At 43.8% G+C, this 14,686-nt stretch overlaps 2 protein-coding genes across 10 annotated transcripts in view; one reads left to right on the plus strand and one right to left on the minus strand.

Moving 5' to 3' along the window:
- The window catches only part of UBN1 (ubinuclein 1), a 44,236-nt gene extending 37,190 nt beyond the window's left edge, over nucleotides 1-7,046 (minus strand). Inside the window, exons 1-2 of one of the 3 annotated variants that reach the window (XM_089896196.1) lie at nucleotides 5,946-7,040; nucleotides 1,476-1,763 (exon numbers count right to left, since the gene is read on the minus strand). In XM_089896196.1, coding sequence (XP_089752322.1) covers nucleotides 1,476-1,724 — 249 coding nt within the window. In that variant the 5' untranslated portion in view covers nucleotides 1,725-1,763; nucleotides 5,946-7,040. Of the gene's footprint in view, nucleotides 1-1,475; nucleotides 1,764-5,945 lie in introns of all 3 variants that reach the window. The other 2 variants (XM_022594800.3, XM_022594801.3) reach the window with 2 other exon arrangements.
- GLYR1 (glyoxylate reductase 1 homolog) overlaps nucleotides 6,589-14,686 on the plus strand; it is a 36,583-nt gene continuing 28,485 nt past the window's right edge. The window contains exons 1-3 of one of the 7 annotated variants that reach the window (XM_089896200.1): nucleotides 6,589-6,877; nucleotides 7,917-7,953; nucleotides 9,113-9,192. In XM_089896200.1, coding sequence (XP_089752326.1) covers nucleotides 6,840-6,877; nucleotides 7,917-7,953; nucleotides 9,113-9,192 — 155 coding nt within the window. In that variant the 5' untranslated portion in view covers nucleotides 6,589-6,839. Of the gene's footprint in view, nucleotides 7,403-7,916; nucleotides 7,954-9,112; nucleotides 9,193-14,686 lie in introns of all 7 variants that reach the window. The other 6 variants (XM_089896198.1, XM_089896197.1, XM_089896199.1 and 3 more) reach the window with 6 other exon arrangements.

Below are 14,686 nucleotides of genomic sequence, written 5' to 3' on the forward strand. Positions count from 1 at the left end.
ACTGAGAGCCACTCTAGAGATCCAAATGCTGCAAATGCAGGACCCTACTCACCTTTCCCTCAGAGGCCAGCCTAGCACACAGGTATACAGTAGGTGCTTATAAATAAATGCTCTTGACCTAGCTCCTACTCAAACTGTATGATTCCATTTATATGAAATACAAAAACATGCAAAACTGATCTCAGCTGTTAGAAATGAGAACAGTTGTTACCCTTGAGGGCTGAGGCAGTATTTTGGGAGGGCATAAGGAGAGTTTCTAGTGTCCTGGAAAATGTTATATTTTGTAATCCAGGTGCAGATTACATGGGTGTTTGTGAAAATCCATCAAACTGTATGTTTATCATATATGCACTTTTCTTATGTACATAATTCAGTTAAAAAGTTTATAAAAAATTTTTACAATGTTAACGAATTGCCAAAGTATCAGTAATAACTGAAGCTGGGTAATGGGTACACGGGGGTTATTATACTATTCTCTCTACACTGTACATGTTTGAAACATTCCATACTAAAAAAGTAAAACAAGTCTGCCAAGAAAATAAACAGATCATTTAAAAAACATTTAAGAAATCAAACTGGGACTTCCATGGTGGCGCAGTGGTTGGGAATCCGTCTGCCAATGCAGGGAACACAGGCTCAAGCCCTGGTCCAGGAAGATCCCACATGCTGCGGAGCAACTAAGCCCGTGCGCCACAACTACTGAGCCTGAACTCTAGAGCCCGAGAGCCTCAGCTACTGAAGTCCGCATGCCTAGAGCCCGTGCTCCGCAACAAGAGAAGCCACCGCAATGAGAAGCCCGCGCACCGCAACGAAGAGTAGCCCCCACTCGCTGCAACTAGCGAAAGCCCGTGCGCAGCAACAAAGCCCCAGCTCAGCCAAAAATAAATAAATAAATAAACTAATTAATTATTTAAAAATCAAACTGGTTCTCAAAAGCCCTAAAGGCTGCTCAGTTCCAGTGGGGAGTGGGGGATAAGAAATCCCAACAAAAACAAAACCCACAAAAATAGGTTTCTATCCATCCAGGTAAAGAAACTATCCAGAATATTACTTTTCAAAAGAGATAAGCAGCCTGTGTCTTTTGCTTGCCCTAATATTAGGCACAGTGAGATTCCCTTGGAAAAGAGAAATGTCCAGCATGAAATTCCAGCACTGGAAAAGCCAGGGACTGGTCACACTTACATGTAACATTTATAGACTTGGTATGAAAAAATCTGGTTATTTATTCATATTAGTTAGCCATAATTCAAATTAGCCTTGGATGTGCCATACATTTTCTCTAGCATAAATCAGGAGAATGGTTCTAGAAAGAATTCTATCCCTTCCTACCAGAGGAAAAACCAGCAGACCTTGTGCTTGCTTTGTGGGGGAGCCCAAAGCCCCTCTAGTGCTGCTTCCACCCTCTGGAAGCCCCATCCACACACGCTGCCCGGAGCATTAGATCTGCAGAGTGAGCTGGGGTCACTGGAGTATACCTTGTCTGCAGGCTGAGGTCCTTTCACCTTCCCTCGTAAGTTCTTCACCAGCTCTGGGTAGAAGAACTCTGGGCAGCGCTTGTGATCTGGCTCAAAGAGGGTAAGTGTGATCCGAACAGCTGCTGCAGCCGGCTCAGAGTCCTGATGCTGTTCTGCTCCCCCAACCTCCTCCTTCCGGGATTTCTTCAAAAATGCAGGATTCAAAGAACCTGGGAGAGAGGTGAACTGGACCCTGTGGGGCTCCGACATGGCTACCAACAAGTCTTAACAGGTGTCACTGCATGGCTTCTGTTAACATTGAAAAGAAGAGCCAGGTCAAACCGAGATGATAAAAATGGTGATTTTTCTTGTTCAGTTATACAGATTTAAGTTTAAAAAAAAAATTTCACTGTCAAGAAGAATCACTGTTAAATTTATCTTAATTACCATTTGCTGCTTTTTTCTTCTTAAATACTATTTATTTTAAATATAAAAAATTTCATATAGATATGAAAAGCACCCCAAATCCTATCATTCAGAGATAATCACTGTTTAGCATACTTCCTTCCAGTCTTTTTTTTCTATGCATATTCACTAGATTCTTGACACTAGAGAACCCATGCTGATAGAGCCTTAAAGAATCCTCAGAATTGCAAAGAATCCTAGAGAAAATTGGTTTTCATTTAATTTATCCAATACATTTTTTTTTACTTCTGGCTGAGAATAACCTCTGTCTTAAAACCTCTTTATTTTCATCACCAGCAGTTTACTTTCATGTAGGGCCATTCTTCACAATGACAGTTTTCATCAGTTCAGAGAAGTGCTGCCTACCCCAGGATAAGTAAGACCACTGTCTCAGAAGTAGTGTGGCTAGGCTCACTTCTGAACACCAGCCTCTCACCACCCAAACTTGGGCCTCAGCAAAGTGACAAATTATCACAGGCCAAAGACCTTCAAAGTTGCTTGGAAATGATCAAAGTATATTGTGAACTACAGAATTCCAATGATTTACAGAATATAAACATGTAAATCATACTATATATTGTGTGTGTGCTTTATGTGTAATTTTGTGTCCTACCTTTTAAAACCCACATTCTACCACACCAATAAATAAGAATATTCATTGTAGCCTTGTTTGTATATGAAAAATGACAGAAGCAACCTGAGTGTCCAGCATTAAGGGAATGGTTGAAAAAATCGCAGCTTTTTTATTGATTTGTAAGCGCTTTTGACTTGTTATAGATATATAAATAATAAATACATAATGCCTGTCATAGCTCTCATACTTTCTCCTGCTTTGCTATTTACTGTTTAACTTTGCATAGAGTGAGGTATGTTGAAAGAAATTTTAGCTTTTTATGCAGTTAAAACTAGGCTCTTTTCCCTTATGGCTTCTTCCATTTCTTTTATGCCTATAATGTTCTCCTCCAACCAAATAATTCTTGTAGAAGAATTTACCCATTCTTGTTTTATAGATGTATTTTTCACATTGAACTCTTTAATCCAAGTTGAATTTACTATAAGGTGAGAGGTGAGGCCCTAACCTGGTTTCTCCCCAGCATCAATCACCAAATAATTCCTCTTTTCCCTTCTGATTTGGCATATATCATATGTCTTTAATATCTTAAGGTCTATTTCTGAAATGCATCCTGTTATATCCATCTAGTATCTAGATTCCTGAACCAGTACAGCACTGATTTGAAAAATTCGATGGTATATTTCAACAACTTAAAGATTCATTTTTATTATTCTTTTAAAAGTAATACTTGGCTATTCTAGCCTATTAATTATTTCAGATCAATTTAAAAATCACTTTGATAAGTTTCCCCAAAAGCTCACTGCATTTTGAATGTAAATGAATCATAAATGTGAATTAGTTCAGGAAGATTTATATATATCTTATATATCCATATACATCATGTATATCTGTATACATGCAATATTCACTTCTTCTATCATGACCATAAAATTGTGATCTATAAGACCAGGTAAGGGAGTAAAATATCTAAAAATGAAGAGTTAAAATAATTTGAAATAGGAAACAAAGCAACTGGCAGCAAAACAGGTTGGTGATGCAAAAGACCATCATGCACCAAGATATCAAAAGAAATTCCCCTAAAAGAAACTTTCAAGGCCCCCACAACAGTCGTGATTCTCTGAATTGTGGAAATAAATCCCAGCTGAAAGGGATTTCATAAAGGTCCCCCCCACTCATAAAAGCAGGCAAAGTGAAGGTGAAGGTGAAGGCATAAAGGTCCCCTACTCATAAATGCCGGCAAACTCTCACTGTAAGAAGAGAATCTGCATGTTAACTGATGGGATGCAGAAAGGTCATCTTAGAAGTGGGAACTAGGTCCCTGCCCTTGACTAGGCAGTAATTTTAAAATGTAACCTTATCTCATCCCAAATCAACCCAGATGGTAAAAATTCATCTCTTGGTTGTGTAAGTGACTTTGCAGGCCTGCGAAAATACAGAAATAAGACTAGAAAATAAAGTAAATCAAACCTACAGCATATTAACACTTAGATTTTCATTTAAGTTTTACAGTCATCGTGATAATTGCTGTTGCTTGTTACTAAGTCATTTCAAACATTTAAGAGAATCAGACATTTTAATGAATGATGTTAGACTTACAATTTTAATTTGAAATGCTTAAGGTAATATAACTAAATTTGAAAGTGTGCTTTTAAAAGACCTGACTTACATTTACACGTTTATTAGACTTAAAAGAGTTAAGTCCTTGGAAAGATTTAACTTCTAGGTTTACAAGTTCACTGTTTTAGAATTTTGAAGTATTTGAGAGAACAAGCACATAAAGCTTTAAATGCTGTGTAAAACATTTAAGGGAATTTAATTTCGTAAAAAAGAGCTCATTGTTTACGGGAATTTAATCTATTAAACTGTTGCCTTAATTGAAACTTTGTCAAAAATCAAACATTTTTATGTAAACATTCTTAGGTTTATAAATAAAAGATTTGTCGACAAAGCTTAAAAGGCTTTAAAAAAGCTAAGCATTTAAATACTCGATTTTAATGAGTTGACCATTCATTCTAAATATTTATTTATTTATTGTTGGCTGCGTTGGGTCTTCGTTGCTGTGCGCAGGCTTTCCCTAGTTGCAGCAAGTGGGAGCTACTCTTCATTGCGGTGCACGGGCTTCTCGTTATGGTGGCTTCTCTTTGTTGCAGAGCACAGGACTAGGCGTGCAGGCTTCAGTAATTGCGCTGTACAGGCTTCAGTAGTTGTGGCTCATAGGCTCTAGAGTTGCAGGCTCAGTAGTTGTGGCACACGGGCTTAGTTGCTCCGCGGCAATGTGGGATCTTCCTGGACCAGGGCTCGAACCCATGTGCCCTGCATTGGCAGGCAGATTCTTAACCGCTGCACCACCAGGGAAGTCCCCATTAATTCTAAATAAAAGTACAGTATTCTACAAACAAAAGCATCCCTCTTAAAAACCTTCAACTGATGTTATCCAAGAAATACTAGCCTCCTTTTCCATCTCAGATTATTCCCAGGAATAGTACTTTTTGTTGTTGTTACATATCCTCTTAATCATATATTCAAAATGATTATTGGTGAAATGTAGAAAAACTGAATTTTATGCTGATTTTGTAATTAGTCTGTTCAAGGAACTCTTATTTATTTTAATGGTTTTCCCTTAACTTTGTTTTTAAAAACAGGCCATCCCATCATCCAAAAAAATGAGAATTTTGTCTTCTCCTTTCTGAAAAATTATGTTTTATTTTTGTTTCATGTCTTATTGCATTGGCTAGAACTGCCAGGATATCAGACAATATATTCTTTACCATGTTCCTGACTCTTAACGGAAATGTCTCTAGATCCAGTGTGAAGTTGATTTAAGATTCATGTATTTTATGAGGTCATTCAAGTATCCTTCCTCAAAATTTAAGAATTTTTAAACTAAGAGAGTGTGTTGAATTTTATTAAGGTATATCCTGGAAACTTAAATACGCTTTAAATGATCAACTCGTCTTTAAAAAAACACAAAATAGTTAACAGTAAATGACAGTTCCTGAAAACAGCTGACGGTACTTCAGGGAAACCGAACTCCAAAGAGAAACCAGACTGCGGACAAGCCAGTTCGCTAAAAGCCCGCTTACAACCAGTCTCCGTACAACAAAACGCCCATAGGAAACGGCGTGTGGATCTGCCACCTTTTCAAGCAGGCGGTGACTCAAGAAAAGTCCGGTTCTAAGTTAAGTCAACACCTGACTTAACTGTTTGGGTTCTGGAACTGGGATTGGGACCTTTAATTTTTTTTTACTTTCTCCCTAGGATGTTGACGTTCAGGCAGACGCTGTGTTGAACTGCTGTTCACAGTTCCCCATTCAATGGTTTAGTTTTAACGTACTGAAACTACGCCTAGCATCTGCCTTCCTGCTGTCACAACTGCCTGCTCTCAACTTCCCTAAAAGTGTCAAACTACAACAAGGCTTACGTGAGAGCCCGGTCCCGACAAACACACGCACCTTTGTCACCGGCGCAACGTAGGCTACAGCCCCACGGGCCGCACTCGTCCCCCCGCGGCCGTCCTCATGCCGGCCCGGGAGCCCGGGCTGCGGCGCCGCTAGCGGCCGGCCCCCGAGCCATGCCTCCCGGCGGGCGGCCGCCCTGCGCCGCGGCCCATGGCCGGGTCCCCGCGCGCCCGGGGGGAGCTTCGCCGGCCGTGCCGCCGCGCCGACCCAAGAGGAAGCGGAGAGACGCCGGCTCCACGCCGGCCAGGCAACTCGGAACCTCGGGGCGGGCAGCACTTCGCCCCTGGAGAACTTGCGGCGCGGACGCAGGCTCGGAGCGGCTCCCCCGACGCCGGCCTTTAGAAAGCGCGCTCCGAAGGACCTGTCCGCCGCCCGGGGGCGACCACGCAGAGCCCGCCAGGTGCGGGGCCCCGGACGCGGGCGGAGGCTGTCTTCCAGGCCGCGCTGAAGTCCGTCAGGGCAGCTGCCGGCGCGGCAACACGGCCGGCCCGGGGGCCCGCGAGGGAGTAACGGCCGTAACGGAAGCGCCGAGGGGGACCGGGCTGGAGGCCAGGGCCCGGGGGCGGGGCGCCCGCAGGGCCGGCTCCCTATCTCGTTTGGCCGGCCGCACCGTCGCCGCCGCCTCAGACCGCGGCGCTTCGTTGTCACAAGCCGGAGGGAGGGGGAAGGAGCCGGGAGTCTCCGGGATCCGGCGCGCGGAGACCGCTGCTCCCGGGTCACGTGCTGCTAGACCGACCAATAAGCCCCTACGAGCGCGGTAACGTAAAGGCAGCGGCGTGGCCGGTTACGGCCGGCCCCCGTCATGTGACCGGGCTCACTCCAATGGGTGGCGCCGGGGCGACCTGATGTTCCCGACGGCCCGTGCGTCGGCGGTGGTTGGGTGGTAAGATGGCGGCTGTGAGTCTGCGGCTCGGCGATTTGGTGTGGTGAGTCCGGGCTGCCAGGGCCAAGCGAGGTTCGCGGGGAGCTGCTTCCCTAGGCGTGAGGTGCACGGCCCGCCTCGAGGCTGCTTTTCTATGCGCTCCAGGTCGTGGAGAGAGGGCGAGACAGGTGCCGGCGCTGGGAACGAAGCCGGGCGGAAGGGGCAGCCTGGCCCCGGGGGACTGAGTCCGAGGGTGGCCGCAGCGGGCCCGGCTCTGAGCCCCAAGGCTGCCGGGGTAGGGCTGCGTTCCGGACCCGGACGCTGGCGGCGGGGAATGCCCGGCGCCGCGCGGCTCCGGGGGACGCCCGGTCCTTGCCTCGGGGTCTGGCTGGGGCTCCCGGGAAAGGAGGAAAGCCGGAGAGCCCGCGGGGCCATCTCGTCCGGGCAAGCCCGTCGAAACCTGCGTTGCGATGAAACTGACCTGTGCCGGCGGCTCAGCCGGGGGTGTCGAAACCGGACTGCTGGCGCTGCCCTGTGAAGAAATGGAAGGGGGACTTTTCCTTTACAACCGAAGGGTTGGCAGTGACCAGTACCTTCTTGGGTGCCTCTCGTGGTCTGCTTCTGTGTCCCAGACAACCGCCCGAACCGAGACTGACTGTCGCCGCCTCCCTCGAGCTGCGTAGCTCGTTTCTCGACCCAGAGGAAGGGCTTCCATAAGCATTTGTCAAAGCCGGGCTGGTGAATTAAACCAGACTTTGTAAGGGGAAGTCTGTGTTTACAGAGCGAACTGCCCCCCACCCCCGTCATGTCACGGAGAGGCTCTAGACAAACGCCTCTTGGTGGTTTTGTTTTTCTGTGTTTCTTCTCACCAGCAGAATGCCCATACCTATGCACATAAGTCTACAATTTTGCATTGCATTTCTGAGGGACTTGGGCCTCTTGGGCCCAGCTGTGGAAGTCACGTTAAGAACTCCGGGTTGCCAGCTTTTCTTCTGGCACTTGAGGGTGGAAGTGGAGATTTAGGGAAATAAATTGCATGTTGAGTGAGTTGAAGATGGACTGGCTTTTCCAGGGCAAATGCTGACTCTCTGTGTTTTCTCTAGGGGGAAACTTGGCCGGTATCCTCCTTGGCCGGGAAAGGTGAGTGTCTTGCTACTAAGACGTCTAAAGTTGGGTTTGAGGAAGGGGAGAATGTAAGATGTATTCCCCCTCAGTTTCTAGCATTGAGTTAAACTGGGCTTATTTAAATAACACTCGGAATTTTTTTCTCTTTAGTATCAGTTTATTTAGAAACGGCAGTATAATATAAACCAGGTCCTTTAATCTGTAGTAAGTTATTATTTTTTGAATCAGAGGTGGTTTGTGATAAAGTCTTTTAACCCTGAAAATCCATTCTAACTTGAATTTAGCTTTGCATTTAAATCTAACAAAAGGAGAAGCAAATAAATTTTCCAGGAAGAAAAATCTAAATGTAGGTTAGTGAAAAGTCAAAGTATTTTTGTCCCAACTAAGTTTAAATCTTTTTTCCATTTTACCATATGTGCTACTCCAGTGCATCTTTGCAGAAGTTGGCATTCCACATTTTGCATGAGGCGATCCCTCATAGCTTTCCAAATGTTCTGTTTTTATATTCTTGCTAGGAGCCCAGGAAATGTCTTTAGACTGTCTCTTTGCAATATGGCATTTTCAGTGCCTCAGTTGTTCTTCATTGTCTCTGTTACCTGTCTCAACTCTTCCTGCACAGAAGTATTTTTAAGAGTATTCTCTATATTTCTTCAGTGATGACAGGCTCACATTGCAGGGGGTAATGACGTTGGCCTTAGTTTCAACTGCTTTTAAAACAGGGCCGGGCTTCCCTGGTGGCGCAGTGGTTGAGAGTCCGCCTGCCAATGCAGGGGACACGGGTTCGTGCCCCGATCCGGGAAGATCCCACATGCTGCAGAGCGGCTGGGCCCGTGAGCCATGGCCGCTGAGCCTGTGCGTCCGGAGCCTGTGCTCCGCAATGGGAGAGGCCACAACAGTGAGAGGCCCGCGTACCACACACACACACAAAAAAAACAGGGCCATTTTAGTGAAAGGTATATTGTATCTGCTGAACACTGTAGATCATAGTAGATGTAGGGAACTCCTGGCATATTTGCACATTTCCACATATCTCAGTAGAAAAGTGACAGATTTGGACAGAAACTAGGCCCTGTGTTTGGTTTTGTTTTTTAAGATGTATTTCTTTTGTTTTATTTTTTTTCTTACCAACTTATACCTGTGGAAAAAAGCCTTTTTCTTCCCTTTCATCCCCTAGATTGTTAACCCACCCAAGGACTTAAAGAAACCGCGTGGGAAGAAATGCTTCTTTGTAAAGTTTTTTGGAACAGAAGATCAGTGAGTAGTGCTCACCAACAGTTTCACTTTCCCTACGTTTGGGAGTTGCCCTGGGTTGAAGCTGCTTTGTGAATATTCTACGGATCCTAGTTCAGTCTCATTGTAGTCTGTAAGAATGGCATATCATTCTGGCTTCATACCTAAGTAAAAGGTGCTATTCTTATCTCCCAGAAATTGTGCTGGGCAGCTGTCCTGGGACCAGTGACAATGTCAGTCAGGTGGGAAGTGGGGTGCCACCTTCCAAATATGATAACCTCATTGAGATCAGTTCTCACGTCTCTTTACCCAACCCCACAGGCAGTTCCTTTTATCAGAGCCATGTTTGGTTCTCTTTTAATGGCTGTTTATCATCGTAGCTCAGGCATGAGTTATGTGGTGAAAGCTAAAATTTCATTCATCTTAAAGTAATTGCTTAGTCTTGTTCTTATAAAACTAGATGATTTGATCTAGTGTTCTAACGGTAAAGCTTTTTTTTTTAATCTTCATTGGAGTATAATTGCTTCACAATACGTGTTAGTTTCTGTTGTACACCAAAGTGAATCAGCCGTATGCATACATATGTCCCAGTATCCCCTCCCTCTTGAGCCTCCCTCTCATCCTCCCTATCACACCCCTCTAGGTCATTGGAAAACACTGAGCCCATCTCTCTGTGCTATGCTGCTGGTTCCCACCAGCCAACTGTTTTACATTCAATAGTGTATATATGTCGATGCTACTCTCACTTTGCCCCAGCTTCTCCTTCCACCCCATGTCCTCAAGTCCATTCTCTATGTCTGCCTCTTTATTCCTGCCCTGCAACTAGGTTCATCAGTACCTTTTTTTTTTCGTTCCATATATATGCGTTAGCATACGGTATTTGTTTTTCTTTTTCTGACTGACTTCACTCTGTTTGACAGACTCTAGGTCCATCCACCTCACTACAAATAACTCAATTTCGTTTCTTTTTATGGCTGAGTAACATTCCATTGTATATATGTGACACATCTTCTTTATCCATTCATCTGTTGATGGACACTTAAGTTGGTTCCATGTCCTGGCTATTGTAAACAGTGCTGCAGTGAACGTTGTGGTACATGTCTCTTTTTGAATTATGGTTTTCTCAGGGTATATGCCCAGTAGTGGGATTGCTGGGTCATACGGTAGTGCTATTTTTAGTTTTTTAAAGAAACTCCATACTGTTCTCTCTAGTGGCTGTATCAGTTTACATTCCCACCAACAGTGCAGGAGGGTGCCCTTTTCACCACACCCTTTCCAGCATTTATTGTTTCTAGATTTTTTGATAACAGCCATTCTCACTAGCGTGAGGTGATACCTCATTGTAGTTTTGATTTGCATTTCTTTAATAATTAGTGATATTGAGCATCTTTTCATGTGCCTCTTGGCCATCTGTATGTCTTCCTTGGTGAAATGTCTAATTAGGTCTTCTGCCCATTTTTTAACTGGATTGTTGTTCTTTTGTTATTGAGCTCCATGAGCTGTTTGTATATTTTGGAGATTAATCCTTAAGAGGTTTATAGTGTCTGGTCTTACATTTAGGTCTTTAATCCATTTGGAGTTTATTTTTGTGTATGGTGTTAGGTAGTGTTCTAATTTCATTCTTTTACATGTAGCTGTCCAGTTTTCCCAGCACCACTTATTGAAGAGGCGGTCTTTTCTCTGTTGTATGTTCTCACCTCCATTGTCATAAATTAGGTGACCATATGTGCGTGGGTTTATCTCTGAGCCTTCTATCCTATGCCATTGATCTATGTTTCTGTTTTTGTGCCAGTACCATACTGCCTTGATTACTGTAGCTTTGTGGTATAGTTTGAAGTCGGGGAGCCTGATTTCTCCAACTCTGTTTTTCTGTCTCAGGATTGCTTTGGCTGTTCGGGGTCTTCTGTAACAGTAAAGCTTTTTAACCAGATCTGTTTTAGAGTTGAAATCAGGACTATTAATTTGAGATTCTTCAATAGGCCATATAAGAAGTCACAGTGAAGCAAAGAATGTGTATTTGAGTTTCCAGCGACTTGTTTAGCTTTCTCATCACTCCATCAAGTTGATTGCCTGGGTCTAGCTAGATGGTTTGATTTAAGTAGTTGTATTTCTATTTATGATTCTTACAGGAAAACGTAGCTTTGGGTTTGAAAAATTCTGTGACTTTCCTGATATATCTAATACCAACATTTAAAATATACATTTCTAGAAAGCGATATATAATATTCCATAGGAAAATCTCTTACAACAGTATTTTTCACTGGCAAGCTTATGTGTCAGAGTGCTTACCCTGGTTTAGAGTTTGCATGGCATGTCTACCTTCACCAGAAACATATACAGACATACCCAGCCCCAGTTCTTGTCACAAACCAACTCAGCAGCCTTTTGGTGGCAATATTTCAAGGGAGTCACTGGCCCAGAGCTGTGAGAGCAAGAGACAATCTGGAAGAGGGAATGTTCTGGTAATGCCTTGAATTTACAGCAAAGATTGTCTGGATGCAGACAAGTATGATTGTACAGCCACACTCCACATTGCTGGACACCAAAGGGAACTTCCAGAAAAGCAAATGCTGTGGTCCCCGTCTTCCAGGGACTCAGGACAAGACATAAACTCAGGTGACAAGACGTAAACATTTTAGATGGGATTAAGTGCAGAATGAGTGATGTGTAGAATTATTGTTAAAGGGTTCTAGAACAAGAAGAGATCAGCGGAGAACAGCTAGGTCAAAGAAGGTTGCTGGAGAGATGGGATTTAGGTCAAACTCTGGAGGATGGCTAGAATTTGGACAGGCAAGAATAGTAAAGGCATTCCAGGCAGTGGGGCTACTGTAAACCCCTGGGAGTTAAGTTGGATGTGTGGGCAGAGAGAGCCTTCCTGCGTGAGGTAAAGAACTTGTGCTTGGGGAGAACAGGGGCAACGTGGTTGGCCCAGCTTGGTTAGCTAAATGAAGAAGTACGCAAGTCTGAAACACAAATGGGACCTCATAGAAAGTGGGGAGTTAATCAGCTTACAGGAGACCTGAAAGCTATTGTGTTTTTATGATAATTTTTTAAATGCTAGAAGGCTAGAAGAATAAACTGTCGTCCCTATGTATACGAAATACTACAAATAGGACACAGGAAATTGGAGCTGAGGGAATCTCAGCACTCAAGCACTCAACCAGGCAAACCTTTGAAGCCAGTGAAAAGGATGAGTTTCCTGGAACAAAAATAACGTCTTGGTGGTGGTGATGATGTGATTTCTAACTAAAGTTCTTTGAGGAGATTCATAAGCAAGTGGATACACAGCTGTGGCTAGGTATAATATCTTTAGTCTTCTAAACCTCCTTGATAGTGTTTGTAAAAAACCATTTAAAAATTAAGCCATCAGGGAACATGTTAACTTTTTGTGGCTAAGCGGTTGCCTTCATGAAAGGAAACAAAGGTTAAGGATCTACAGTACGTCTCTAAAGGGAGAAGGGTTCTTAGTGATCAGTGTTAGGCAGATTTTATTTAGAATCTTTGTATTAACTGAAGGCAAAATCTCCGGATTGTTTGGTAGCAGTGAATTACTTTGGGGAAAGAGCTCTGGCTTGTTACCAGCCTAATGTATATTCAGATAACACTTTTGCCTGCTCTGTGATTTGGGCTGCTTCACTTTTCTAAGACTCTCTGTCCTCGTCCACATGTGGGGATAACACCCCCTACCTTGTAGTTATGAAGAAGTAGCATCACTTACTCATAATATTGGTTGGCAAGAGCAGGTGTTCAACAAACATCAGGTTGGGGTATAGATCTGTTACAAAAGAAAAAAGCTGATTAGAAGCAGGTGGCTTTAAGTAAGGAAAATGTGAGAGAGAGAGAGAGACAGACCCTGCCCATAGTAGGGCAGAGTGGGGAGGATCTGTGTTTGAAAAGAAAGGCATCTGAGAGTTGGAGATTCCTAAGAATGTCAGCCAGGTCTGTTGTTTTGACCATAAAGGCATTGAACACAAAACAGTACATTGTTACACCTTTTTCTGTTTGGTTGGTTTTGTTTTGTTCTTGTTACTCTTTTTTCTTATTTTTACATCGTTCCTCCTTTATGTAAAAACTGTATCGTGCCTCACCAGGAGTACTATGTGCTGTCTAGTCTATCATCCTAATGGGATCTGATGGAACTAGTCAACATCGGGAAAGGGGGCTGAATCAGGTGAAAGAGAGGACTCTTTAATGTGAAAAAGCAAAGACCAAGAAAAGAACACCATCAGAACTGGTGAAATAATGAGCGGCCTTAAAGAGATAAACACTGACTTGTTCATAAATCCTCAGGTGTTTTGGCAAGGGGCACCGTGAGTAGAATAAATGTTGTGTGACTGTGTTTAGGACATATATAAGGAGAACTATGTGAGACGTGGTTTAGACAGGAAATGTGAGTGGACTTTTTAGGGATGAGAATGACTTTTTACGGGCAAAGCTGTAAGTGGCTACAGCAGAGGCTGGACTCTACCTCACATTTAATGCTTGATGCCAGGGAGAGGGTCGTGTGCTCCTGGCATGTTCTAGGGGCTCCGTTGGTCACTGGGCCCTGACCTCGGTGGACATGTTCTGACCCAGTGAGGCTGTTCTTGTATTCCTGAGGAACATAGGATTCAGTCAGGGATGTTCAGTTTCAAAACTGACATGCTATTTAATGAAAATATAGAGAGATGTGATTTTTTTATATTAAGCAGGGACTTTTATTAAAGAGTAAAAAGGGCAGCTCCCTAAGATAAATCGTGATTTCAATCTTTTAGAAACCTGATTTTCTCTCTTCCTCTTCCAGAACATCTAGCAAATTATGTTGACTTCCCACTGGAAGAGGGAACCAGGAAGAGAGGGCCGGGGGTGATGTCACCAGGATGTCGACATAGTTCGTTCCTGACTTCACTCCCCCTCACAAAAAGGAAGCGAGGAATAGTCCTTCCCAACCAGCCTCCCCTGTGAGGGGAAGAACTTATATATAAGATGGCTGGATTCAGCTGAGCCTAGGTGGCTACATGGGAATTGCCCACAGTCCTTTTCTATTTTGCAAAAATTCAGAGGGGAAAATGACTTCAGTGTAATTTTGCCAACTCCACCACATGACCACATCAAAAGATTAAGTCTCAGGTACATGATGGCCCACTTCGAACAGGTGGCTGCTCATCAGAGTAGAAACTGAGCTCAGGGTTTAAAAGTTTCATCAGTGGCCGTGAATGGCAGAATGGAGGGAGTTCATTTAGTTTGCAGGTGCTCAAAAAACCACCAGAAACAAACCAGTTCAAAGAATACCGTGGGCAAACAATGGGTAAATCCCGAACAAGAGTTTCTGTAGCAGTCAGGAAACAAGGATTTAAGTGATAAGACGTCCAAGGTCCCAGCCTGAGGTACTTTTTACATCAAGCTAGATATAAGATGGGACAGCCTGGTTGTGAGGTGTCTGAGTGAGTGCTAAAGTAACTTCTAGAGGGAATGCCCTGGCGGTCCAGTGGTTAGGACTCCTCGCTCTCACTGCCGAGGGCCTGGGTTCAGCCCCTGG

This window comes from Delphinapterus leucas, chromosome 15 (genome assembly GCF_059928025.1).
Source record: "Delphinapterus leucas isolate spDelLeu-1000000601 "Yukka" chromosome 15, BTC_Dleu_Yukka2, whole genome shotgun sequence".
Classification (NCBI taxonomy): domain Eukaryota; kingdom Metazoa; phylum Chordata; class Mammalia; order Artiodactyla; family Monodontidae; genus Delphinapterus; species Delphinapterus leucas.